General features: G+C 39.9%; 2 protein-coding genes across 3 annotated transcripts; one reads left to right on the top strand and one right to left on the bottom strand.

Annotated features, from left to right (window-relative positions):
- Positions 1-15893: 15893 nt before the first annotated feature.
- On the top strand, positions 15894-17037 carry LOC129770168 (uncharacterized). Of its 2 annotated transcripts, none has more exons than XM_055772830.1 (3): positions 15894-16043; positions 16109-16450; positions 16508-17037. In XM_055772830.1, the coding sequence occupies exons 2-3, from the start codon at positions 16141-16143 to the stop codon at positions 16969-16971; spliced, it is 774 nt and encodes a 257-aa protein (XP_055628805.1). In that variant the 5' UTR covers positions 15894-16043; positions 16109-16140; the 3' UTR covers positions 16972-17037. The 2 variants fall into 2 exon arrangements, with proteins under 2 accessions (XP_055628805.1, XP_055628806.1); XM_055772831.1 differs by having other exon boundaries at positions 15961-16108; positions 16208-16450.
- Positions 16950-23517, bottom strand: LOC129770167 (DNA replication licensing factor MCM4). Its single transcript, XM_055772829.1, has 5 exons — positions 23284-23517; positions 21582-23217; positions 17837-18203; positions 17320-17772; positions 16950-17263 (listed from the first exon to the last, which is right to left on the bottom strand). The coding sequence occupies exons 1-5, from the start codon at positions 23339-23341 to the stop codon at positions 17168-17170; spliced, it is 2610 nt and encodes an 869-aa protein (XP_055628804.1). The 5' UTR covers positions 23342-23517; the 3' UTR covers positions 16950-17167.
- Positions 23518-25510: the final 1993 nt, after the last annotated feature.

Genomic DNA, 25510 nt, shown 5'->3' with positions numbered 1-25510 from the left:
GGCCAAGAAGAAATTTGAAAGAATGAATGAAGAGTAGAAGTAATTGCATTCCATTTATAATGGGTTTTTGCTTTATCTGTCCACCCCATAAACAAGTTGTAGCAACCGTAGTGGTTTATATGTGTATATGTTTATGTGAGTAAATACTCCGAGAGCAATTCAGTTTGTGTTGTACAGGATTCCAGGCATCATCATCATATGAGCTCAAAATACCCCTCTATTCCGTGCGGCGAATGACATGAAACTGATCAAATGACAGTATTCTTGAAGACAATTGGCATGACTGTAGTTCGTCATTAAATTAGATTTGAGCTCGTGTCGCTATATTTTATCGACTCGGGTATCAAGAAGGAGTTAAAAAGATGGCTTCCAGAAAAGAGCGAAAAACATTGTTATCTCACGTCACTCGCGGCGCAGAATGAAGAAGATAGTTTCAAATAAACATGAAATTCTTCATCATAAACAGTTTTCGAACCCTTTATAAAGCCAGGGAAACTAGGCAAGGAATCGACTCAATCTTCAGTAAGACATAATCTACACATGAGCAAGAACACATATTTATCTTTGATAAAAAATAAACTGTTAAAACAGTTGAAAAAATTGGTGGCAATATAGTTGCCACTGCCCGTTGACCCCAAAAATTATGTTTACCGTTGCCTTGTAAGTTCATGGTTATGCAAAAATTGAAGCAATATTTCTAGTGCAGCGAGATTTTTTTTTGTATAGCCTTACAAAGATAAAATAGAACATTTCGAATTTTCATCAAATACATCATTTATTTTATTGAAAGAATCTTACACAGTAGATCTTAAATAGAACGTTTCCAGTGAAAAACTTATCAACTTGTTGGATTTTCAACGCAGCTATAAAAAATTGGAGTACTGCCAGATATCTTTAGAAGTCTTTGGTTTAGCAAAATATTGAAACAACACTCCAAGTAAACAAACAAATTTTTTTTGATTGGCAATATAGTTTCCCCTGCCTTATAAAGGGTTAAAATACGACACTTCATTGGGACTGGACTACCTTCTTTAGGCTTCTTCCATCAAAATGTTTACAATTGAATGGAGTTTACTTTCTTCTTTTTCACAGCAGACAGTGAGAGTCCTTCAAGAACAGTGGTGGCCAACCTGCGGCCCTCCAGCCTTGTTCATGCGGCCCGCACGCCACCACCTCAACGATTTAAAAAAAATCAGATGAACGAAAATAAGAATATAGTTGAAAATTCTTCCATGCAATTGCAAAAAACAAACTTTATGAGTAATTCTTGTTAATCGTGCGTATCCAAGCTGATCATTTTCTGTTTTCTTTTCCGTTTTTTTCATGCTAATTTAACCTTCTGACGATTGTTCTTGTTAGTACTCAAAGGACTTTTCACGTTTTTGTTTCTGTTCTGCTTACACTAGCATAAATTCCGGGTTTTTACCTTGTCAGTTACTCAGTTACGAGTAAACGTCAAACGATCCGAAGAATTATGAACGTATCCATACCAAAAATCAGCATGAATCGACTGGAGTGCATCAACATTTCTCCTAGTTGTTGATACTTGAGAAATTCTCAATGTCAGAAAATGGGTAAAATTGAAATTTCCCATTTGTTGTTTCAACTTGAATTAATTTTCGAGTAAAAAAAAAGTTAAGAAAAAAAGAAAAGAATTTGACATTTGATTTGTATGTATTCAAGAGTTTTCAAGAGTCTTATGAGAGAGAACGAGATGTGTGTACGCGTAAGTTCATAAGAGAGAAAGTTTAGGAGAAAATTCATTCGATTTTGCTATGCTCTCGCTATTAGAGGGCAGTAGAGTTCATTCACTATTTCAGTGTCTATTGGCAATCGCTTTTTTATCGCTGTGTGTGTTGCGTAAATTGAAGCATAATGGATCACTTGTAAAAAAAGAAAAGAGGCTGACGAAGGACGTGTATTCCACGGAAAATTGTCTGGAGTATACTTTTTTAAGTGCATAAATCATGGTTTATTTGATTTATAATGAAGCTCGCACGCTTCATTGTGAGTTCCAAGCTTCTTTTCTTCTTTTCTTTATTCTTTTTTTTTACTCGAAAATTAATTCAAGTTGAAACAACAAATGGGAAATTTTAATTTTACCCATTTTCTGACATTGAGAATTTCTAAAGTATCAACAACTAGGATAAATGTTGATGCACTCCAGTCGATTCATGCTGATTTTTCTAGCAGATTTTTGTACTTCAAAGCATATGTAAGAATCTTCAATTTTCTTTATCCCATTCAGTTTCGATGACATACATACCGCTGAAAACATGCTGATGGAACTCATTGAAACGCAGTGTGTTTTAGAGTTGCGTGACAAACTTAAAAACCATGATGTATTGAATTTCTACTCCAAATTTGTTCCAGAAGCGCGATTTCCAGAACTAATAAAACATGCTCATTTTTTTACTTCTTTCTTTAAATCCACAAATATCTGTTAGCAATTGTTTCAGTTAGGAAAGAAGTGAAATCAAAGTCATGGAACAGAATCACTGACAGTCACTATCAGTGACTATCTCTCACATTCAAGTTGATTTAGGTAAAATGGCTCAAGAAAAGTAGTTCGAGTAAAAACGAAGCGGTGTTGGAGTATGTTTGCATTTGAGGATTTTCTATATTGAAACAAACAAAAAAATATTGTAAAAACTTTTTGATGATTGAAAGAACGCCCAATTTAATCGTGATACCGTATTCACATTATCAAGTATAGCCATAATTCTGTCAGTGAAATCGTGACTGCTCTTAGCAGAAAAATTTGGAACGAAGAATAGTGGTAACAACTCCGCCTGCGAATGACGGATCTCGATAATGGCATGTCCTTATAGGAACCTGAAATTATCTTGATAATAGCTTGTCCGTATAAGAACCTGAAACTATTGAGAACCAGAGCAGTGGGTCCAAAGCCCCTAAAAGGAGGATGGTTGTAATAGCTGTTATCCATGGTTATTATGGAAAGAAGGTAATGGATAAACCCCTAATCTAAGGTGCGACGCGACCCGTGCTGAGGGATGAATGGTTGGGGGGGGGTTTCAATCAAATACCCTGCCTCTAACGGAGCCTGTGGAGTACCAGGGCACCCTCCACAGTATCGTCTGCCCCCTCTGCATTAAGCGGGTCACTGATGCAGTTGACCTTCTTTACCGCGCAACTCGTGGGAATTTCATGAATAATTCAACAAATAACAAAAATCTTCCGGGTTCCGGCAGCCTCTCTCTGTCGGAAAAAATCGTCATAGAGGTCGACTCTATGAATGTCGAAGAGGATGAAGTACTGAGCGACGCACCTGCGGATGTTCAGTCCTGCTCCTCTTCCATCCTCAACACCCCGACTCGTTGTGAGTCGCTAGAGGATGAAAGTGACAAAAGTAACGTCACTACAAAAACTGAACCTAAAATGCTAGATTCAGCTGAGGTCCACTCTTCGTGGAAAAAAACCTCACCAAGGGTCAGAGAAGGAGGCTGAAGAACTTGGTCGCAGCTGGGATCCCTGCAAAGGAAGCTCGGCAGCAAGCACTGAGTCAGCACATCTCTGGACCAGCAAAACGCCCCCGAGGATCGGAACTACCTAGTAGTGACGAAAAACCGATTCTTAAAAAATCTAAACAAAATCTCTGCCCCCGTAAAAGAGCGGGGTTGAATGAGCAAAAAAAAAATGCCCAAAACACTCTTCAAAACAAAGACTCCACAATAACTTCTGTCGAAACTGGAATCTCCTCCAAGGAAGCTGTGGAACAGATCAAAGTTGGAATACTCCCGGAGGACTATCCCAACACCGATCTTACTACGGCTCAGTTAGATTCCATCCAGAATGCTCTACTCACTGCAATAGAGTACCAAAGAAACGAGCCGGTTAAGCCCAAAATTTTCAATTGCTCGTATAAGTCAGGTTATCTAATCCTTTCGTGCAAAGATCATCAAACTTCGAAATGGTTGAAGAAAGTGGTTCCCGGAATAATCCTAGACGACAACATCAAACTGGTTGCTCTAGACGCCAAAAATATTCCGCGTCCAGAAATTCTCCATGCCTTTTTCCCACAAAGCGCAACATTCAGCGACGAGAGACTCAAAAGCCTCATTGAGAGTCAAAATGAAAATCTCTCCACCGATAAATGGCGAATACTAAAGAGATCCAATCCCAACGCAATTCACGCGGACCGGACGCTAACAGTCGACGAAGCTTCGAAGCGTCAACTAACTAGCACAAACTTCAACATAAACTTCCGATTTGGCGAAACTAAGCTGAGGAAAACAAATCCAAAGCAGCGCCAAGTCATAATCCATAAAAACTCCGGTGTATTCAAAGGAGATCTGGGGCCAAAAAACGGGGAACCTAAAAATTCCAAAAACCCAGGAAACCTGAAGTCTTCAGAGACTAGTGACTCCAAAATAGTGGAACCACGAAATGCTCAAGAAGTCGTCAGAAGGGTTTCTGGCAAACAAAAGCGCCCTCGTGAAGCTTCTCCGAAAAACAAGAAGCTTGGCATCCTGAGTATTCCCGGCCCAAGCGGTACAAACTCAACGGTTATCGCAAACAGGTTAGGAACCTCGATTGTGCCAAGTAAAAAAGGTGAGTTTCTTCAAACCTATCCCAGATCCAAAACGAATACGGAAGCTGGAACAAGCAAAAAACATGACCTGATTTTCAAATAAACAGATGGGACTCCGATCCTCCCAAATGAACCACCAGATCGGATAACCCAACCTAATGCAGAACACTAAAGTTCTGCAAATAAACCTCCACCACGCCGAAGCAGCGTCGAGCGTGCTATCCAGGAGGTTTACAAAAGACGCTGTGGATCTAGCTCTTATACAAGAGCCTTGGGTTCACAAAGGAAGAATACTAGGTATTCAAACAGGTTCATGTAAGTTGTTCTATGATGACAAGCATGACTCCCCAAGAGCTGCTGTCTTAGTTGCGTCGGCTTACTTTCCAGGCGATGTTCCTGAGGTTCCTCCACGAGAGGTAGCGGCATTTGTAAACTACTGCAGGGAAATTAACAAGGACTTCATTATCGGATGTGATGCCAACGCTCATCACACCATGTGGGCAAGTACGGATATCAACTACCGAGGCGAGTGTCTCTTAGAATTTCTCTCGTCAAACAACATAGATATTGCTAACAAAGGGATTGAACCAACCTTCATTAACGCTATCAGACAAGAAGTCTTAGATCTAACGCTATTCAAGAAAATATCCATAACTGGCACGTTTCCGATAAGGCGTCTTTGTCTGATCATAGACACATTATTTTTGAATGGAATGGTGGCATGGAAGTTCATAGAGAATACCGAGATCCCAAAAAAACCAATTGGGATCGGTATGCACTTGAACTCGAGTCTAAAACTCTAAACTCGAAAATAAGGTCGATTCAGCAGCTTGAATCAGCTACAAAAGAACTAAATGAAACGATAGTCTCTGCCTACAACAGTAATTGCCCACTGAGAAAAGTTTCTTCGACAAGAAACGTTCCTTGGTGGAATAAAAGGCTCGAACGGCTTCGCAAAACGGCGCGTAAACTGTTCAACAGAGCAAAAATTACCTCGGACTGGTCTCAATTAAGAGAGCCCTAACTGAGTACAGTAGAGAACTGAGACGATCTAAACGAAAATCCTGGGTATATAACTGCGAAAGCATTGAAAATACCCCAATCGTTGCTAGACTCAACAAGACTTTGGCAAAAGACCACTCGAACGGGCTTGGATCGCTTAAAAAGGATGACGATTCGTTCACAAAAACCCCCTCAGAAGTACTAGACTTCCTGATGAAGACTCACTTTTCGGGATCTACATCTGTCCACTCGGATACAAATCCTGGCTATAATGGCGACACAATATGCTCTCGAAGGCGTCTCATAGGACCCGAAAGTGCAAAGGATGTCGCTAACATAGTTGCTGGGTTAGTCTTCACGAGGGCCAGAGTAGTAAACGCGGTGAGATCCTTTCTACCTTACAAATCTGCAGGTGCAGATGGGATTTTTCCAGCCCTGATTCAAAATGGAGAATCAAAACTAATTCCGTCTCTAATCGAGATCTTTAAGGCAAGTCTGATACTAGAGCACATTCCTTCGATATAGAGACTTGTGAAAGTAGTTTTCATTCCAAAAGCCGGAAAACGCGACAAATCACTTCCAAAGGCTTTCAGACCAATTAGTTTATCATCAATACTGTTGAAAACTATGGAAAAAGTATTATATGAATACATAAAGTCTGTATTCATGTCCAAACACCCACTATCCAAATACCAGTTTGCCTACCAATCAGGCAAATCCACAATAACAGCACTACACATGCTTGTGACACAAATTGAAAAATCTCTCTTGTCAAAAGAAACCGCATTATGTGCGTTTCTTGACATCGAAGGTGCTTTTGATAATGCTTCTTATCTATCAATGGCACAGGCAATGAGAAGAAGACACTTCGATAATTGTATAGTCGAATGGATCCATGGCATGCTCACACACAGGAAAATCACCTCGGAGCTGGGCGGGTCGTCTAATTATGTGATTGCAACAAAGGGTTGCCTACAAGGAGGCGTTCTATCACCTCTCCTTTGGTCACTAGTAGTTGACGACCTTCTGACAAGTTTAGAGGCAAAAGGTTTTGAAATTGTGGGCTTCGCCGATGATCTAGTCATAATGATACGAGGCAAGTTCGACGACGTGATATCGAGCGGAATGCAGATGGCCTTAAACCTTACACAAACTTGGTGTACCACAGAAGGTCTGAGCATAAATCCCTCAAAAACAACAATTGGTTCATTCACCAAAAAGAAAAAACAGCATCTGCAGTCTTTATATCTTGGGGGAGTGGAAATAAAATGCAGCGCTTCAGTGAAATATCTAGGCTAAACTCAACTGGAATGCGCACTTAGATGTAATAATCAGTAAGGCCAATACAGCCCTATGGGCATGTTCTAAAATGATAGGAAGAACATGGGGTCTTAAACCAAAAATGGTAATGTGGGTCTACACTGCCATTGTGCGGCCTAGAATAGCCTATGCCTCATTAGTCTGGTGGCCAAAGACCAAGGAGACTGTAGCTACAAAAAAGCTAAACAAACTCCAACGACTAGCATGCATTGCAATTACTGGAGCAATGCGAAGCACACCCTCGAAGGCACTGGAGGCTATCCTTCACTTACTACCTCTGAACCAACATGTTCAGCTAGAGGCTAAGAAAAGCGCTCTAAAGCTTAAACAATGGAAAAAAATACTAGACGGAGACAAAATTGGTCACTTGAGCATCCTGAATCTCTTACCCGTAGGACCATCCTCAGAGATGAACAGTGATTGGATGGAACCTAGGACTAACTACGACATTCCATACAGTGTAATCGAACCTTCTCGTTCAATATGGGATGAAGGCGGTCCCAGTGTTCGTAATGGTTCGATCATGTTCTACACTCATGGGTCAAAAATGGGAATCAGAACAGGTGCTGGAGTGTATGGTCCCAGAACAAAAATCTCTGTAGCTATGGGAAACTGGCCAACAGTTTTTCAAGCTGAAATAGCTGCGATAATAGAATGCTCAAATGTCTGCCTTAAAAGAAAATATAGACATGCTAACATCTGCATATTCTCAGACAGTCAAGCGGCACTTAAAGCTCTAAATGCTTTTAAATGCTCCTCAAAAATTGTCTGGGAATGCATTCTCCTCTTACGGCAACTAAGTCGGATAAGTTCGGTACAACTGTACTGGATTCCTGGCCATTGTGGAATAGAGGGAAACGAGCGAGCAGATGAACTTGCCAGGAACGGCTCAAGCTCACCTTTCACTGGTCCAGAACCATTCTGTGGAATATCTGACTGTGTGTTGAAAGGTGAGCTGAAGAACTGGGAAGACCGGGAAGTGTTAGCCAACTGGTTGGCGGTACAACTTAACCAGTCAAAAAAAATTATCACGCCGAGTATTAAAATTACTCAACAATTGCTGAGTCTTAATAAGAAAGACTTAGGCACAATCACAGGCCTTATAACAGGACACTGTCCGAGCAAATACCATCTCAAAAACATAGGTTTAGTGCAAGATGATATTTGTCGTTTTTGTAATACCGAAAGCGAAACCTCGGAACATTTGCTCTGTAATTGTGGAGCTCTAACTAGACGCAGACTTCAATACCTTGATAAGGCTATTCTGGAGCCCAAGGAAATTTGGTCTGCGTCGCCGATCAGGATTATAAAATTTATCAAACAGAGTATTCCTGATTGGCACCTATCTCGTTATAGCTTTCAGTCTACTTCTTCATCAATAAGCAGTAGGTAAGCTTGAAGCGGAGTACAAAAAAATGGGATATACCACAATAGTTCAGAATAATGGACGCAGTGGTTCACATCCAACAGGGAAAAAAAAAAGTGGTAACATTGCAGTCGTGTAGTTCGATGTTCCCCTTCACTCTTACTATGTTTCGTGATTCCATCAGTATTTGTTCGGTTTCCTAGCAACGATAAAGTTCGGTCTGTACAAGAAGCGTGTGGTAATTGTCGCGTTATTTAAGAGCGGAAAAACGTCAAAATAGATCTATGAGCTGCTCAAACCGTTTTTCATCAATGAACGATTCGTGTTCCGTACACTACAGCAGTACAAATAAATAGCTGGTGTGCGCGATAGGCCCAAAAAGGGACGTCCGAGGTCAGTACGGCTGCACAATGTTGTCTAATCCTCTTCGGAAAGGAAAACGTTCGTCAGTCGAAATAAATTGGATATATTAATTGGTGCGTGTGTGGATCGATGTGTGAGTCATTTATTGACGCCCAGATTGCATTGGAATTACTAATCGTTAAAAAACACCATCGAGAAGCTGCAGCGATTAACGATTGGCCTTAGCGTTTTCGACTCTGTGTGAAGAAGAGAATGGTCGAATAATTTTGCCAAAAATGTTAATTATACCTTCAATAAATGTTTTGGGGTTTTATCTCATTTTGATCTTGAGCTATGAATTTTACAGGTATAGAACTGAATCCTTTCTAATTTGAAATAAAAAGTGAGTCTAAAAAAGTACCAGTTGAATACAGAAGTATTTGTTTTCTTCAAAACAGCGATCCGCGTTGACGGCAGTGAGCTTCGTTTACTAGTTTAGGGGAGCGTCAAAGAACAGCTGATTTTCAGTCGGAGTGAACGTTTTCAAAATTAAAATTATGAATGAAAATTAGCTTTCCCATATCAAATTAGTATTCTGTTTAAATTAAAAACATTTTTGTTTGCAGGTGGGGAAAAAGTCTCATACGAAAATTGTTTATGAAGACAACTTTATATTATAAAGAAAAAAATCAGCAACAATGTTGGAATTGTATGACCATATAGTTGAATGAAAGTCAGAAATACGTGTTTCTAATAATTGAATAACATAATGTGAAAATTTTCATTCAAATTTTAAAATTTGAAAACCGGCTTCGTGTCTTCTAATCTGGTAGAGATTACACTAACGATTTTGGGACCCAAATTATGACTCAAACTTGAAGTCGCCACCAGACGTCGACGTTATCGCGAATTACCAATTTACCACCATCTGACATACCGTGATGTCGATGATGAACTTTTACAGCAGGAGGCGATCTGGCGTAGTGGTAACATCCATGCCTCTCACGCTAAAGGTCACGAGTTCAACTCTCACTCCCGACATTCTTCCAAAAAATGGAAGTAAAAAGTGACGAACCAGCCAAATGAGTTGAAAGTCACTATAATACAGATAAAAAAAAAAAAAAAACTTTTACAGCAGAGGGATAGTGAGATAGGCGGTGTCGGTAGGTAGAGTGAGATAGCGATAATCGTGAGATACACCTGGGCCCACGGCTGTAATGAAAATTCTAATGTGGCCCGCTCCATGTAGAGCCACCACTGTTCTAGAATATTGCTGTTGAACTTTATGTATTTTTTCGTTTCATTTACCATGTTCACGTTTCGTTAGATACCTGCAAGGTAACTGCGGATAATATCCATCTTTCCATTCTATGCAATTCATGTTACGTCGTTCATTGTTAACCGGTTGCACTTTATGTCATAATACGACGACGCTGTACATACAACAATTGCTCATTTTGCTGAATGCTGATTGCTCAAAAGTATTTGTTTTCCGGTTTCACCGGTTTCACATGGTTTCAGACACCTTCTCTCCCTCCGTGGACAAGCGTGGACATTTCTTATACCCCTTCCCTCTTTTTCCACTTGAACATTCTTTAATGTTTTTGAAAAAACATCAAAGAAAATAATTAAATTGCGTTTGAATTTCATTTGCATTGCTAGTTCGAAAAGTCACGACGATATGGTTGCAATTGTAATACACTATGTTCAGAAAGTACCCGGAATTTTTTATTCAAACGTACCGTGCATGTGGGAACAGGTTATTTTTTTTCATATGTTGGTAAAACCTTAAGTACCATCCGATCATTAGTGTCTGCCTGTATGTCGCAAACGGCCGGAATTGTGAGCCAACAATTCTTAGATTTTGCATGATGATAACGCGTCATTGCACCGAGCCCGAATTGTACTGAATTGTTTGACCAAACATCAAGTAAATGCCATCGAACAAACACCATATTCTCCTGACATGGTTCCGTGTGAATTTTATTTGTTCCCCAAGTTGAAGTTACCACTTCGTAGAAAGAGATGTCAGTCGATCGAGTAGATCAAAGAGAATGCTATGAGGCAACTAAAGGCCATTCCTTTGTCGATCTACCAGAAATACTTGGAGGACTGGGTCAAGCCTTGGCACATGTGTGTTGCTTCAGATGGATCATATTTTGAATATACATAATAATAATAACATGTATATTCAAATAACATAAATTTGCCTGAAATTTACTCTATTTTGTTTTATTTAAAAATTCTCGGTTCTTTCTGATCATATGGTATTTCTATCACGATGTTCAAGTTATACAAATGGTGCGTAGTGTGATATAGTTTTGGGCTATTCAACACAAGAGCTCAAACTCATAGTCGTTCATCAGTGGCCAATTTCGGATGCCAGTGCTGATTCGCAGATTCATCATCCCATTAAAACTAGTTTCATATTGCGAAATATTTTCCAAATTACTTGACTTGGACACAGATAATCAATGCAACAATGATACCACCCCGCTTTCACAGAACACAAATCTAAGCTACAAGGAACCTTGTCAAAAGATTAACACGGCAGTAGCTTAGTAATTGTAATCGATTCATCCCGGCTAAACTCCAAAATTCTTCGCTGGGTTGTCAAAATGACATGAGCTCTTACTCTAGCGTAACACGACGCCTATCATATTATTTAATACTGAACGCATCCATGACTTTATTTCGTCCAGTTGCGAGCTATATTTATTGGAATTTATCGATTGATTGTTTGGTATAACCATAACATACAATTTCTTACCAGTACCACCAGACACAGAGCATGACTCTCTTCAGATGGAGGCCGGCTTTGGGAATAGCTAATGGTTTATGTCGATTGTTTTAAAATATTGATCAATATTGTTGTAAATTCTTAATTTTTCATTACCCGTCACGACTTGCAATGCAAAAACTAAAAAAAAAGAACTCCGCCTGCGAATGACGGATTCCAAAAAATTACCTGAAACTATTGAGAACCCAGAAAGACCCTAAGGAGGATGGTTGTAATAGCGGTTATCCATGGTTGTTATACGAGGAAAAAAATGTATAAACTCCGAATCGCATTATTCATCACAGTTAGTCCTGATTCTTACCTCCCCTAACTATACTATACTAACATTCTTTCCGCTCTCCTGATGACTTCTTGGCTACCACTCAAATGTGTTGAACACAATCAAAGTAACAGATATTATTTTTAAATTCAAAGTCAGATATCATGTCACTTTAGAAAGAACCGTTCTCGGGAAACATGTTTCGAGACTCATTCCATTCCCTCCAATAATGAACGAATTTCCAAGCGAACAGATCAGTCATAGCCAGACAGAGGTATGAATGGGCGCACACACAACAATGTCAGAAAGAAAAAATATGCAAATATAATCATCAGCATCGAAAATGAAGCCAATTACTTTCCAATCGATAATTTCGACAGAATTAAGTGGTCCCAAAAGCTCTCGGACCTCTCAGGAAGCAGGAGTTGATGGAGGTAGACCGAAAAAAGTTCGTTTTCTATTTGAACCAGTCAGCAATACAGTTTACATCTATCCAGACGTGGACTGGATTGAGAATGAAACTCCGTCACCACTAGTTCCAAGCGATAAGCACCATACATGAGGCTTGGAGTAACATTCATTCGCATATGGATTTTATCGAGAATGAAACTCCCCCGTCGTTGGTACCCAAATGACACATATATCGCGGATGATAACGGAGATATGTGAGGGGCTCAGAATGCAATGGGTGTAAGTGACTTGATCGATTTCTCTTCGTCAACTTTTTCTTTGATTAATAACTCAACTGCAAAAACGTTCCAATTTGAGTTTGCTATAGAATCTGATAGATGAGGCTCTGACCTACCTTCCACATTGTCAAATACAGCTGGGAATGAGTTTGCAGCTAAGTTATGACCAAAAGAGAGAGTCTATGAAGAGAAATCGATCAAATCACTTACACCTCTTTCATTCTAAGCCCCTCATGTTTGATTGGAAACCAATTGATATTTCAGAGATTGATGGTTGATGATGCAGAAATTCAGGAAGCAGAAAGCCGAACGAAGTGTCTTGAATATGAAATGAAAACTTGAAACAGGACAATGAACGGCTGAAGACAACGAAAGGAGTGTGCCTACTCGTTGCTGTTTCAGCTTCTTACTTCCACACTTTCTCACTCAAGGACTTTTACACTTCCTCATTTTCACACTTCTTCATTCTCCCACTTTGTCACTTTAACACTTCACTTCCTTACATTCTCAAAATTTCTCACTTTCTCATTGCCGCACTTTTACACTTTCTCACTTACTAATTTTCGCACTTCTTCACTTCCACCCCTTTACTTTTTCTCACTTTCACAATTTTTCATTTCCCCATTTTCACACCTTCTCACTCTTACTTTCACACTTCTCATATTTTTACTTCCACACTTTTATATTTCACATTTTCTCACTTTCGAACTTTCACACTTACTCAATTTCTCACTTTCACACTTTTCCACTTCTGCAATTTTACACTCTCACATCTTCTCACTTTCAAACTTTCACGCATTCACACTTTCTCACTCACTTTCACACTTTTTCACTCTCGCACTTTTACACTTTCACGTTTGGCGTCGTGCACAAATTACTTAACGCTAAAAATCCGGATTTTGGACCTTCAAGCCTCCCCCCCCCCATGTAACGCTACTTCCTATCTCTAATATACAGTAAGTAACGCAACCTCGACCCCCCTCCCCCCCTTCTCGCATTACGTAATTTGTGTACCACGCCTTCTCTCACTTTCGAGCTTTCACACTTACTCAATTTCTCACTTTCATTCTTTCACAATATCTCACTTTCACATTTCCTCACTTTTTCACTCCCACAATTTTACACTCACAGAAATGTGTTCTTTACTTTCAAATTTTCACATTCTCTCACTTTCGCACTTTCACACTTTCTCGATTTTACACTTTCACATTTTCTTACTTTCGCACTTTCGAACTTTCACACTTTTTCACTGATTTTTAATGAGGATATTATATAACAGATATCGATTTGTGTCTTGTGGTTGCAGCACTGTATCGTTTTAGTGGTGGAATGCTTGTTTTTTTCGTGCGGCAATCGTAGGAAGTCACTTCGCATCATAATTTATTATTTATTTATATTTTATCGGATGTGAGATTGAGTGAAATTCTTGCTTTTATCAACCAACTCGCCGTGTGTAAGGGAATGGGGGTAAGACGGACATGTTAAGAAGAACTTCAATTGTATCATCTTTTCCAAAACTTAAAAGCAGTTTATTACAGTTCAATATACTGGTTTTCGAAATAATTGGTCAAATGCTCGCGAGAGGAATCCTTTCGCTCTCTCTCAGTGTTTGTGTGTCCAGTAACTGAAATAGAACAAAAAGAGAAAACTATATAAAAAGGAGTTGAATATTCTTCCCTTCACTTTCCACCATTCATAGTATGTGATTATGGATGTGACTGTCCATTTCAACCCCACCAGTGCAATCATTTCAATAATTTAAATTTACCACTTACGAATGAATTTACTTTTCCGTACATAATTAATATCGCTTCTCTGTCAACTCACAAACCGAAATATAACCATCAGCGAATTCAGTTTTGCAATTAAACCATTCAAAATGTTTAATATCGAAGCCGCAAAAATTGGATGCACACGCAGAATCATGTTTGATTTTCGGTTTTTGTTTCCCTATTTCACTTTTGATCATTATTCGTTGTCATAGGTTTAAATATTATAGAATAACATGTAGAGGGGGTTCCCATTAACAGAAATTTGAAATTTATAATGCAACTATACAAATCAACCACCTGTCCATTATACCCCCATTATCCGTCTTACCCGCGGTTCCCCTATCTGAGTGTGTACCGCTGTGGAAATATTACAATGGAAGACACGAGGGCTAAGTTTTTATTTATTACACATATTTATAACTCTTTTTTTATTGAACCTTTGAATGACATCATATTAAAAAGCATTTAAAGTAGTTTTCCCGAGCAGTATTCATGCTAAAATGTTGAATTAAAATTAAGCAATTAATATTTGATATTTAAAATCTGTATTACAGAAATTTAAAGTTCAACATGGGTGTAACCTGGTCACGCTACGCCACTGCTTCATGGTGAAGGGACATTGTATGTGTAGCGCACTTTACTGGCTACACTGAGAGAAATAATTAGTAAATATAACGAATTTTTTGGTAAATACTACCAATCTATAGTCATTTTCAACCGTACTAATAAACACATATGTCAAACAGAACCATGATTCGGAAGCCCAATATCGGCTACATTTTCTCGCCGAAAATGCAAGTATCAGAATTATATCCTTATTATACCTCCGTATTGCCTTGTGGGAACAATGAAAATTGTTAATACGCGCTTTTCTCACCAATTTTCAGATATGACAATATCCAAGCTTACTAATGTTATCGAGTAAAATATACTAATCTCTGGTAGGGATGCGGGTTTGTTGACAATATGTACAAAAAATTTGTACATTCTACTAATTTTGCATTACCAAATGTATTTAGTAGTTTTCGACCGAGGATTTTTCTAAGGGTATTAGCTAGATGACCAATTAGAGGGGAATCACTGTTTGACAATACTACATGGACCTGAGCAAGGCGCCTAGAAGTATATCCTAAGGTGGGCCAACTTGCTAAAACCACTCTTCAGCCATCTTGGAAGTCTACTGTATTTTGTTTGTAAACAAAACACAATACGCTAGTGCCGAAGCTCGCTCCTGATCAGTCTGTCTCTTTCACGCTACAAGCAATTAATTCCCCTTCTGCTTTCTTCCGTACTTTTTTTTTTTTTATCTGTATTATAGTGACTTTCAACTCATTTGGCTGGTTCGTCACTTTTACTTCCATTTTTGGAAGAATGTCGGGAGTGAGTATTGAACTCGTGACCTTTAGCGTGAGAGGCATGGATGTTACCACTACGCCAGATCGCCTCCACAATTCTTCCGTACTGTTTTCATATACCGCTCACCTAACCAACATAGTGACGAAACGGCCTCACCTAGTACCATAGACCCGTCTTGTGTCGAAGCTCGCTCGTGATCAGTCTGTCTCTTTCATGCTACATGCATTTCATGCATGTATATACCAAGGCGCGTAGAAGTATATCCTAAGGTGGGCCAACTTGCTAAAACCATTCTTCAGCCATCTTGGAAGTCTACTGTGTTTTGTTTGTAAACAAAACACAATACGCTAGTGCCGAAGCTCGTTCTTGATCAGTCTGTCTCTTTCACGCTTCAAGCAAATAATTCCCCTTCTGCTTTCTTCCGTACTGTTTTCATTTACCGCTCCCCTACCCAACTTAGTGACGAAACGGCCTCACCTAGTACCATAGACCCGTCTTGGTATATACTTCTAGGCGCCTTGGACCCGTCTTGGACCTGAGTAGGATACCTTGAAAGACGAAACTGTTGTTTCGTATATTTTTTCTGTTTGTTTATATTTACATTCTGCGTATGAAATCAAATCAAATATTTTACTGTTTCTGCATTTCAGGTAATATTTAATTTGTTGAACCTATATACGATATGGCTTTTGTGTTACGGAAAGTGTTAAGACAAATCATCAGACCTTCTGTTCGGTTCTTCAATGAAGAGTTTACCTCACCAGAACTACAAAGGAATACACGTAACGAAAAAGAAGCACAGTTAAAAGCACCGGCCCCGGGTTCTATCTCTGATAAGTACCAAGTTTTCCGGGACATTGACGCCACAGTCATCCTAGATGTGGAAGAAGAGCGCCAACTTCAGCTGCAACGTGATTCACACTCGGCACTAGAAACTGACGAACCGGATCAAGAGGAACTACCGGATATATTTAAAGGCATTAATCTGCAACGTAGGTTGAACAAATCAAAAGTATTGAATAATTATAATTGAAGAAGATCGTTTACAGGCGGTAAAACTGGAGTATACGAAATCGAAGATCTGGTCAAAGTTTTGCGTTTGAATAATGCTGAGAACATATTCGTCTGCACTGTACCTAGGGAAATCAAATACGTAGACTACATCTGTGTGGTGTCTGGAATGAGTTTCAGACATATGCGAGGCGTTGCGGAGTTTGTCCGGAAAGTTTTCAAAATGAAACGGAATGCTGGTGATATTATTCCTAAAATCGAAGGAGAAAACAGCCGAGATTGGATGGCGATGGATCTAGGGAATATTGCGCTTCATATTTTCGCGGAGTCTGCTCGGCAACAGTATGACCTGGAGTCACTCTGGGCCATTGGTGCAAAGTATGATCATGAGTGCAATAAACCGAACGAGCCACTGGTGGATCTTTTTGAACGACACTCCATTTATTTGAAGGACCTTAAGCCACTGAATGATAACGCAAATTTCAAGAATTCATTAGCTTGAGCAACTAAAATGTATATTTGTGATTTGAGAAGTAGCTAAAAATACAAAAACAACTGTGTTCACTGATTCAATAGTCTCCGGTGGTCTTGAACTATGAGAAAGATCTTTTAACTCAGTCACCAAGAATGCGATGAAACTGTGTATCTTTACTCTTAAAATATAATAATAAAAATGCATTAACAAGAGCACGTATTTACTAGCATATTCTTATAGTATTGTTGCCGACAATTACAATGACGCCTTCGTCTTGCAATTCCTTGAGGGCATCTTCAAATTGCTCCTTGGTTATAAGCTGAAAAAGAAAGGTGAGATCAGGAACAAAAAAAATGCATACTTCTTATTACGTACCACTTGGGATGCTTCCTTAATTTCGCCAAATAACTTTTGATACGGCAATGTAGAAATTTTACCCTTCATCTTGAGGTTTTCTTTAATACTAGCAACAAGTTCAGCTCGTTTCTTTCGTGCGGCACTCGATAAACCGGTAGTCAAGATGCCAACATCAATCTTGCCCGAAAGTGGATCGGTCGCGGATTGTTTCAGCGCTTCTCGATGTAAACGCCAGGCTTCCTCAACATCAACTATATCGACCGTTTCACTCAGCCTTACTTTAGCGTGTGCTTCCGAAAGCCGAATCAAACTTTCGAGTTGTCGTGGATAGGCCGAAATTTGGCCCCTTCCAGCGCCTACCTTGCGCATATCTACATAGGCTTGGATGAGACGTTGTTGTGCTTCCTCCGATAGAACTGGATTGATGTGCTCCTTAGCGTAAGCAATGTAATCCCGAAGAACGCTCATATCCTGGTTTATTTGTGGAATTAATTTATAAATCTGATAATGTACATGACTTGAATGAAATACTCACGAATAATGTATCTTCCTCGTCTTCCCGAGATGCGTAGTACAATGAGACTAAATGTGCAGCGAGCCGACGATCAAAAACTTCATCTTGCGGGTCTAGAACAAGGAATATCAAGTCGAATCTGGACATCAAGGTGTGAGGCAGTTGAACGTTATCGATAATAGTCTTATTCTTATTCCATTGCGATTCGGATGGATTCGCCGCCGCTAGGATTGATGTACGAGCATTCAACTGACAAATAATGCCAGCTTTGGCAATGCTTAGTGTTTGCTGCTCCATCACTTCGTGAAGAACGCTTCTCGTTGAGTCATTCATCTTATCGAACTCATCAATGCAGCATACACCGTTGTCTGCCAGAACCAGAGCGCCACTGTCAAATAAAGTAATAATGATTTTAACCAATTTGTTTCATTCGCTATCCAACTCTTGAGGAGTAAACTTAACTGTCGCTTAATGCGTTATTGTTTTGGCTATTGCATTATTAGTATTATTTTTCTACATTTTTTATAGTAAACATCGTCCACTTCAAGAATGGCAGAGGGTGAAGGTGAGGAGGCGATCTGGCGTAGTGGTAACATCCATGCCTCTCACGCTAAAGGTCACGAGTTCAATTCTCACTCCCGACATTCTTCCAAAAATGGAAGTAAAAGTGACGAACCAGCCAAATGAGTTGAAAATCACTATAATACAGATAAAAAAAAGAGGGTGAAGGATTTTCAGACATGGAGATTTCAAACTCCCTCTCATTTGCTGAACCAGAGAGTAGTAAGCTCCTCAAACGTACGTATTTCTCCCGGGGCGAGTAACCTCACCCCACCAAACCCCCTCAAAAAAATGGCAAATTCTCAACCTTCGAATATTCCCATCCAACCCATGATTTCTCTTTCCCCTCTTTTGTTCCCGTTTTAGATCAACCCTCGTTCTCGCCTTCGGTATTTCGTTGGTCACTGAAACCTGCGAGACTATGAAGAGCAAAGGAGTCGGCAAGTTCAAGGGGCTCCCCTTGATGGGATCCAAAGTCTTGGACTGTCGCCAACTTGGTAAAGTTTCGAATTACTGGCTCTACTCTCCCTGACTACTTTATGGTGGGCGAATTGAGGCTATCGGTGCGGCTCTTTGTGCCAAAGCTCATGATTTGTCGAAAATGCAAGTTAGCTGATCACATTGCAGCTTATTGTGTCAACAAGGAGCGATGTGCCACTTGCGGTGAGTAATATGTGGGCGAACCCTTGCTTGTTAAACTTACAAGAGTCGTTGAGTTAAACACTCTTCAAAGGAACGCTTTTTGTGGAAACTTTAAAGGGCGCTTCACCATTGGCTTAACAACAGCAACAGCAACAACAACAACCAATCAAAACACAATGTCCTCGCCACGTTGCCAATTTAACGAATTGGAAGCGGACGCAGTTAACGAGGGCACATCGTTCGTTTTCAGAGTCAAAGAACCCCTGGCGCAGAAATGTGACTACTACACCTACAAAATCGAGTGCAGCGGACAAGCAAATTCAGGTCCCTCCTGGCTTCTGTGGGAATAGTTCACATTTGAACAACCTAGCATTTGAGGGGACATCAAAAACCCCAACCGTCCATTGTCAACGCAATGCTTCCAATAGCAATGGATGCAAACAATGCCCCTCCTTGCAATGATAATCTCTCCCAATTTCTAATTTAAATAGAGAGATCAGAGATTTTTTTACTTTTTATCAGTAAGGTTTTAAATCGAGAGGTTTTAATGTGTAGCATCTATCTATATATATATAAAAATGGAGTGATGTCTGTCTGTCTGTCTGTTTCTTATAGTCTCGGAAACTACTGAACCGATCGACATGAAAATTGGTATGTAGGGGTTTTTGGGGCCGGGGAAGGTTTTCGTGATATTTTGAGACCCCTCCCCCCTCTCTAAGGGAGGGCTGCTATACAAATGAAACACAAATTTCTGCATTACTCGAGAATTAATCAAGCAAATGAAACCAAATTTGGCATGTGGAGGTTTTAGGATGAAATAAATGTTTCTATGGTGATAAGATACTCCTTCCCCTCTCTTAGAGGGGGCTGCCATACAAATGAAACACAATTTTTTGCATTACTCGGAAATTAATCAATCAAACGAAACCAAAGTTGGCATGTGAAAGTTTTAGGGTGCAATAAATGTTTCTATGATGGTTAGACAGTCCTTCCCCCACTCAAAGGGGGGGGGGGGCTGCCATACAAATGAAACACAAATTTCTGCATTACTCGAGAATTATTCAAGCAAATGAAACCAAATTTGGCATGTGGAGGTTTTAGGATGCAATAAATGTTTCTATGGTGTTAAGATACTCCTTCCCCCTCTCTTAGAGGGGGCTGCCGTACAAATGAAACACAAATTTTTGCATTACCCGAGAATTAATCAAGCAAATTAAACCAAATTAGGCATATGGAAACTTTAGGGTGCAAACTATGGTTGTTAGATACCCTTCCCCCCTCTCTTAGGGGTGGCTGCCATACAAATAAAACACAAATTTCTGCATTACTCGAGAATTAATCAAGTAAATGGGCGGAAAGAAGTTTGCCGGGTTAGCTAGTGATTTATAAATGTTCCTACATGATTTAGGACGTTTGGTTCTTAGGGGGACCATATTGCCCCTATCTACCCTACATGGTCGGTTCTTGAAATTCGATAATTATTTTTTTTCCATACCTTCACTGCCTCTCAGGCTAAGTGCCAAAAGGTCGATTTTCGGCCAAAAATTTTTTTTCGAAAGATCTCGACGTTTCATGCATTTTGAAGTCATTTGGCATCAAAAAAATAATTAGATTTTCAAAATTTCCTTTACTCCCCCCTTGGAAGTTTTTCGAGGATCAAAAAATCGCAACTTTGAGCGCTTTGAGGCAACCCTGAATCATGTCCGATCGAGCTGAAACTTTTCACAGATCGTTTTTTGGGCCAATAAACAAAATGTACATGGTCGGTTTTTGAAATTTGACATGACCATTTTCGCTGCCACCCTAGTGTACATGTCACATGTTTATCATATCTATACAGGTCGGACTCGATTATATATAATCGCAATTTCACTTTCAACGTTAATTTTCGAATCCAATACATAATCGAATCACACAAAAGCTATTTTTCTATTAATGTTTGACATTCATAGGTGGTCCAAAATCCGGATTTTTAGCGTTACGTAATTTGTGCACGACGCTTTAGCCCTTGTGAATCAATTCGAAAACTTGATCAAACGCAAAAAACCTATAAGGGATATCAAGGTAAAACCGACACTCTCTGACTTTTCCAGTTAAAAGCATTAGTTATGCAAATTTTCTGATGCCCTTTGTGCACACCTGCCGTTTCTTACGTTTCGAGTGACTATACAGCAGCTGGAGTCGCGTAATTTAAAAAAAGAGTTGAATATTCTTCCCTTCACTTTCCATCATGCATTAGATGTGACTGTCCATTTCAACCGCACCAGTTCAATTATTTCAATAATTTAAATTTACCATTTTACTTTTTCGTACATACCTAATATCGCTTCTCTGTCGACTGAGAAACCGAAATATAACCATCAGCGAATTAAATTTTGCAATTAAATGCCTAATATCGAAGCCGTAAAAATGAAATCAACACGCGTAGTCATGTTCGATTTACGATTTCGGTTTTTGTTTCCCTATTTCACTTTTGATCAGTATTCATTGGTTTAAATAATATAGAATAGCATGTAGAAGGTGTTCTCATTAACAGAAATTTGAAAATAATAAAAAGTCTTACGTTTGTAGGACAAGCTGTCTTGATTCAGGATCTTTGGTAACATAAGCCGTTAAACCAACTGCCGATGAACCCTTCCCTGATGTGTACTGCGCTCTGGGTACCAAGTGATAAACATATTGCAGCAGTTGTGATTTTGAAGTTCCTGGATCACCGCAAAGTAAAATGTGAATCTCTGCTCTGAAGTTCTGCCGCCCAGATGTCGCTTGTTTCTTCTTTGAACCACCAAACAGCTGCAGCAGGATACCTTTTTTGATATCCGTGTTTTCATAAATTGACGGAGCTATTGTCCGTACCAGGCGATCGTATACATCGGGTTTCTGAGAAAGTTTCTTTAACAATTCAACACGTTCCGGGGGGAATTTGTGGTCCTTTCCATCTTCGTCTTCGTAGAGCCGTTTGTCGTCCACCTTACGGAAGTGAACAACATCAATGTGTGTTTTATAGACTGATTTCACATTTCGCGCACGGGGATTCTCCTGCATCGGCATGGCCTTATAGATTCCCGTCACGGTAACACGATCTCCCGCTTGAACTTTATCAACCAGATCGTCATGAGCAAGCAGCAGCACATTGTGAGGAGTCTGCCCAGCAGCCATATCATCGGGTGCTTCCTGCAACTTAACCATTTGACGATCAGCAAACTGAGAACGATTGTGAATCAACTGGAAGCAGTGGTTCGTATTACAGTGAGAACAGAGCGTTGGCTCGGCAATTCTGCCCCGTTCCAGCTCGACTACGGTACTAAAGTTGCAAACAATGCACTTGAAGAAAGCCTCACGCATTTCAGGCATAAGGTTTGATGTACGAATAACCATTCCACTGATCGTGATTAGCTGATCGATATCTTCCGGATTGAGCTCTCGCATACTTCTGGTTTTCTCTGCGTTGAATGGCCGAACCTGAATTTGATGTTCAAGAATCGCTGCCGGATAACGATCAAAGAACATTTCATTCACGGCTACGTCAAACGTAGGAATAACATCTTGGGGATAGCATATCAGTTGACGGTAGAGAGCTTCATCGAAAGTTTTTAAATGCGCGCAGTTTACATTTAGAAATGGTTCCTCAAGCGTATGGATTTCTTCCAACTTTTGAATATACAGTGGCTCATTCAAATTCATCCCCTCGCTAATCTCATCCTGTGCTGCGTCAGGATCGATATACCTCATAATAAAATCTTTAAACTTTTTCAAACATTCAGAGACAACAACGTTGGTTCCCCAAACAACTAATTTTGGCTGACTCGGAGTAGAATCCACTTCCGACGATTGACATCCCTCTGGAATGGGCTCCAGTTGATCGGAACGGACGTTCACTTGGCGAACAGGTCGATCAACACGTAAATCGGGACGTTGCTTCATAGGCGTTCCACGAATTCCGGACCTGGGCGTTCGAATTGATCCCATAGAACTGGGTGTGCCATAATTCAGCGGAGAGCTTATGTCTATCTCGCTCATTCCCACTGCGCCACTACCAACAACATTAAACGGACTCGTCGGTGGCGCCATTGCCGAACCACTTCCGCCGGCTGGGGAAGTCGGTACTGTAACGTTATCCGAGTTCTCAACCACAACACTCGCATCGCGTGTCCGGTTGCCGATTCGCAGCGGCGTTTCAGTCTGGCTAGTGGTGATTCCTGTGAATTAAACCAATAATCAGCCTCTGCTCTACCTGCCGAATGTTCCCTAAATATACGTTTTACCTTGCTTCATAGGAGTGTTCTGAGAACGGTTTCGATTCGGTCCCACCGGGCTGGACATTTTCGAATAAACGATTACACAACAGACAAAAAATAATGTATGTAACAATACTGAGATAATCTAGCAAGTATTTCCGATAAATTTACAAAGCAGTTCTAAAAAATCAAATTTGAAGCCAGTTGCAGCCGAATGAATGGAAAGTAAACAACAAAGCGCGCAATTTTGAGTGGTTATAGAACTACGTGACAGTTGGCGCTAAAATTATATTTTAGCAGAGACCCTATACTGGAGAAAAACATTAGTGAACGCAGCTACAAATGTACACATTTTTTATACATATTACATTATCCTTGTAAAACTAATGTCAAATGCAATGTACATCCCTACCAACGATTCGTACATTTTACTTCATAGCAAGACGGGTCTATGGTACTAGGTGAGGCCGTTTCGTCACTAAGTTGGTTAGGGGAGCGGGAGTGCATTCGCCATTTCTCTTGTGGAAGCGATGCAATTCGAAGGTAAGCAGTTTGTTTTATTTTAATTATAATTATACTTGTATATTTCTTTTAAGTCGCGAAGCTATTTATGCTGGAGGAAATGCAGGGCCACACAGAATACAGCACTCAAAAGGTACGCTATTATGTCGACCAGCAGCAGCGGTGGTTCAAAATGTAGTAGATGTGTTCCGCAGTTTGTACTGGCACTTATTCAATTGAACCACAAATTCGATAAAAAATACATTCCTGCGCCCATCGATGGTGAAACCATTGGCATATCACTTAAACTAGGTAAATTTTGAACGTACTTATCATTCCCTCTTCATCACTTCATCAGTAAGTTTTCAGCCGGTCCATTCCGTTAATTGCACAAATATTATGCCAGCGAACTTTACGAACAGTTCTTTTTCTAAGAAAACTCCAGACGGTATCGGCAACAAAAAAAAACAGCGCAGATATCAATTACAAAATTGACAATCCAACATAAACCAGATCCCAAACAAGTGCCCAATTCCGAAACAATTATATTTTGTATGTTGAAGTTGTATTTGATGGAAATAAATTAACAAAACATGCTTTTTTCATCGTAATTATTGCAAAAACTGAAAATACAATATTAATACGAATGCAACCCGATTTCAATAAGTTGTGCGTCAGCCCGAAATTCCATGTACAGCTGAAAATAGGTCGGTACAGGTACAGCGATTGTACCGAGTTGCTTGCATGGTTCTAGCGCTGTACATGGTGACAGACATACAATTTTCGAAGTACAACGCTATTACAGTTGTATGTCTGTCATAAGTGTTACACCCTGGGCAGACATACAGCTGTACTTGTGTTGTAAGAGTACAGCGTTGTACAGGTACAATCGTACCATGACAGACATACTTTGGTTGTACATTGTACCGTATGCCAAACTGACAATCAAAATTTTTCCAATTTTCACTACATATTTCAATGAAAAAGGTTTTTATTTAGCGTCTAAACTATCAAACGCAACAAGAAAATTTCCACTCTGAGTTATTAACTGAAGAGAAAGTCAGTGAAAAGAATGTTTGCCAAGTGTTTTTATTCGATTTGTTCATGCTACTCACCACTAACCGTCTATGGCGCTGCGCACAGTACAACTGTAGCCATGTACAGCGGTAAAATAGGTCGGTACAGGTACAGCGATTGTACCGAGTTGCTTGCATGGTTCTAGCGCTGTACATGGTGACAGACATATAATTTTCGAAGTACAACGCTACTACAGTTGTATGTCTGTCATAAGTATTAAGTGCGATTCACATACAACATCCACGTCACGTTCACGTTCGGTCCCGTCACGTTGCGTCAATTATTCTTCCAAGCAGTTCTTATGCAAACATTCACATACACCGGCAACGGCAACTTCGACTTGCCGTTGATGGTGTATGTGGATACTTCAATAGGAATTGCATAGAAGAATACTTGACGCAACGTGACATGACGGAACGTGAACGTGACGTGGATGTTGTATTTGATTCGTACTTTAGTGGATTGAACTAAGGTGCCTAGAAGTATATCCTAAGGTGGTGCCGTTTCGTCACTAAGTCGGTAAGGGAGCGGTATATGAAAACAGTACGGAAGAAAACAGAAGGGGAAATATTTGCTTGAAGCGTGAAAGAGACAGACTGATCACGAGCGTGCTAGGGCACAAGCGTATTGTGTTTCGTTTACAAACAAAGCCTAGTTTATACGGTGCGAGTAAGCA

Source organism: Toxorhynchites rutilus, chromosome 2, assembly GCF_029784135.1.
Source record: "Toxorhynchites rutilus septentrionalis strain SRP chromosome 2, ASM2978413v1, whole genome shotgun sequence".
In the NCBI taxonomy this organism is placed as follows: Eukaryota; Metazoa; Arthropoda; class Insecta; order Diptera; family Culicidae; genus Toxorhynchites; species Toxorhynchites rutilus.
This window is presented reverse-complemented; position numbering and strand designations above follow the sequence as displayed.

Coding starts and splice junctions, on each gene's coding strand:
- LOC129770167 (XM_055772829.1), bottom strand. CDS start 23,341: ATGTCCAGCCCGGTGGGACCGAATCGAAACCGTTCTCAGAACACTCCT. Junction 23,218..23,283: donor GAACACTCCTATGAAGCAAG/GTAAAACGTATA, acceptor TTTAATTCACAG/GAATCACCACTAGCCAGACT. Junction 17,264..17,319: donor TTAAGGAAGCATCCCAAGTG/GTACGTAATAAG, acceptor TTTCTTTTTCAG/CTTATAACCAAGGAGCAATT.
- LOC129770168 (XM_055772830.1), top strand. CDS start 16,141: ATGGCTTTTGTGTTACGGAAAGTGTTAAGACAAATCATCAGACCTTCT. Junction 16,451..16,507: donor TAAAGGCATTAATCTGCAAC/GTAGGTTGAACA, acceptor GATCGTTTACAG/GCGGTAAAACTGGAGTATAC.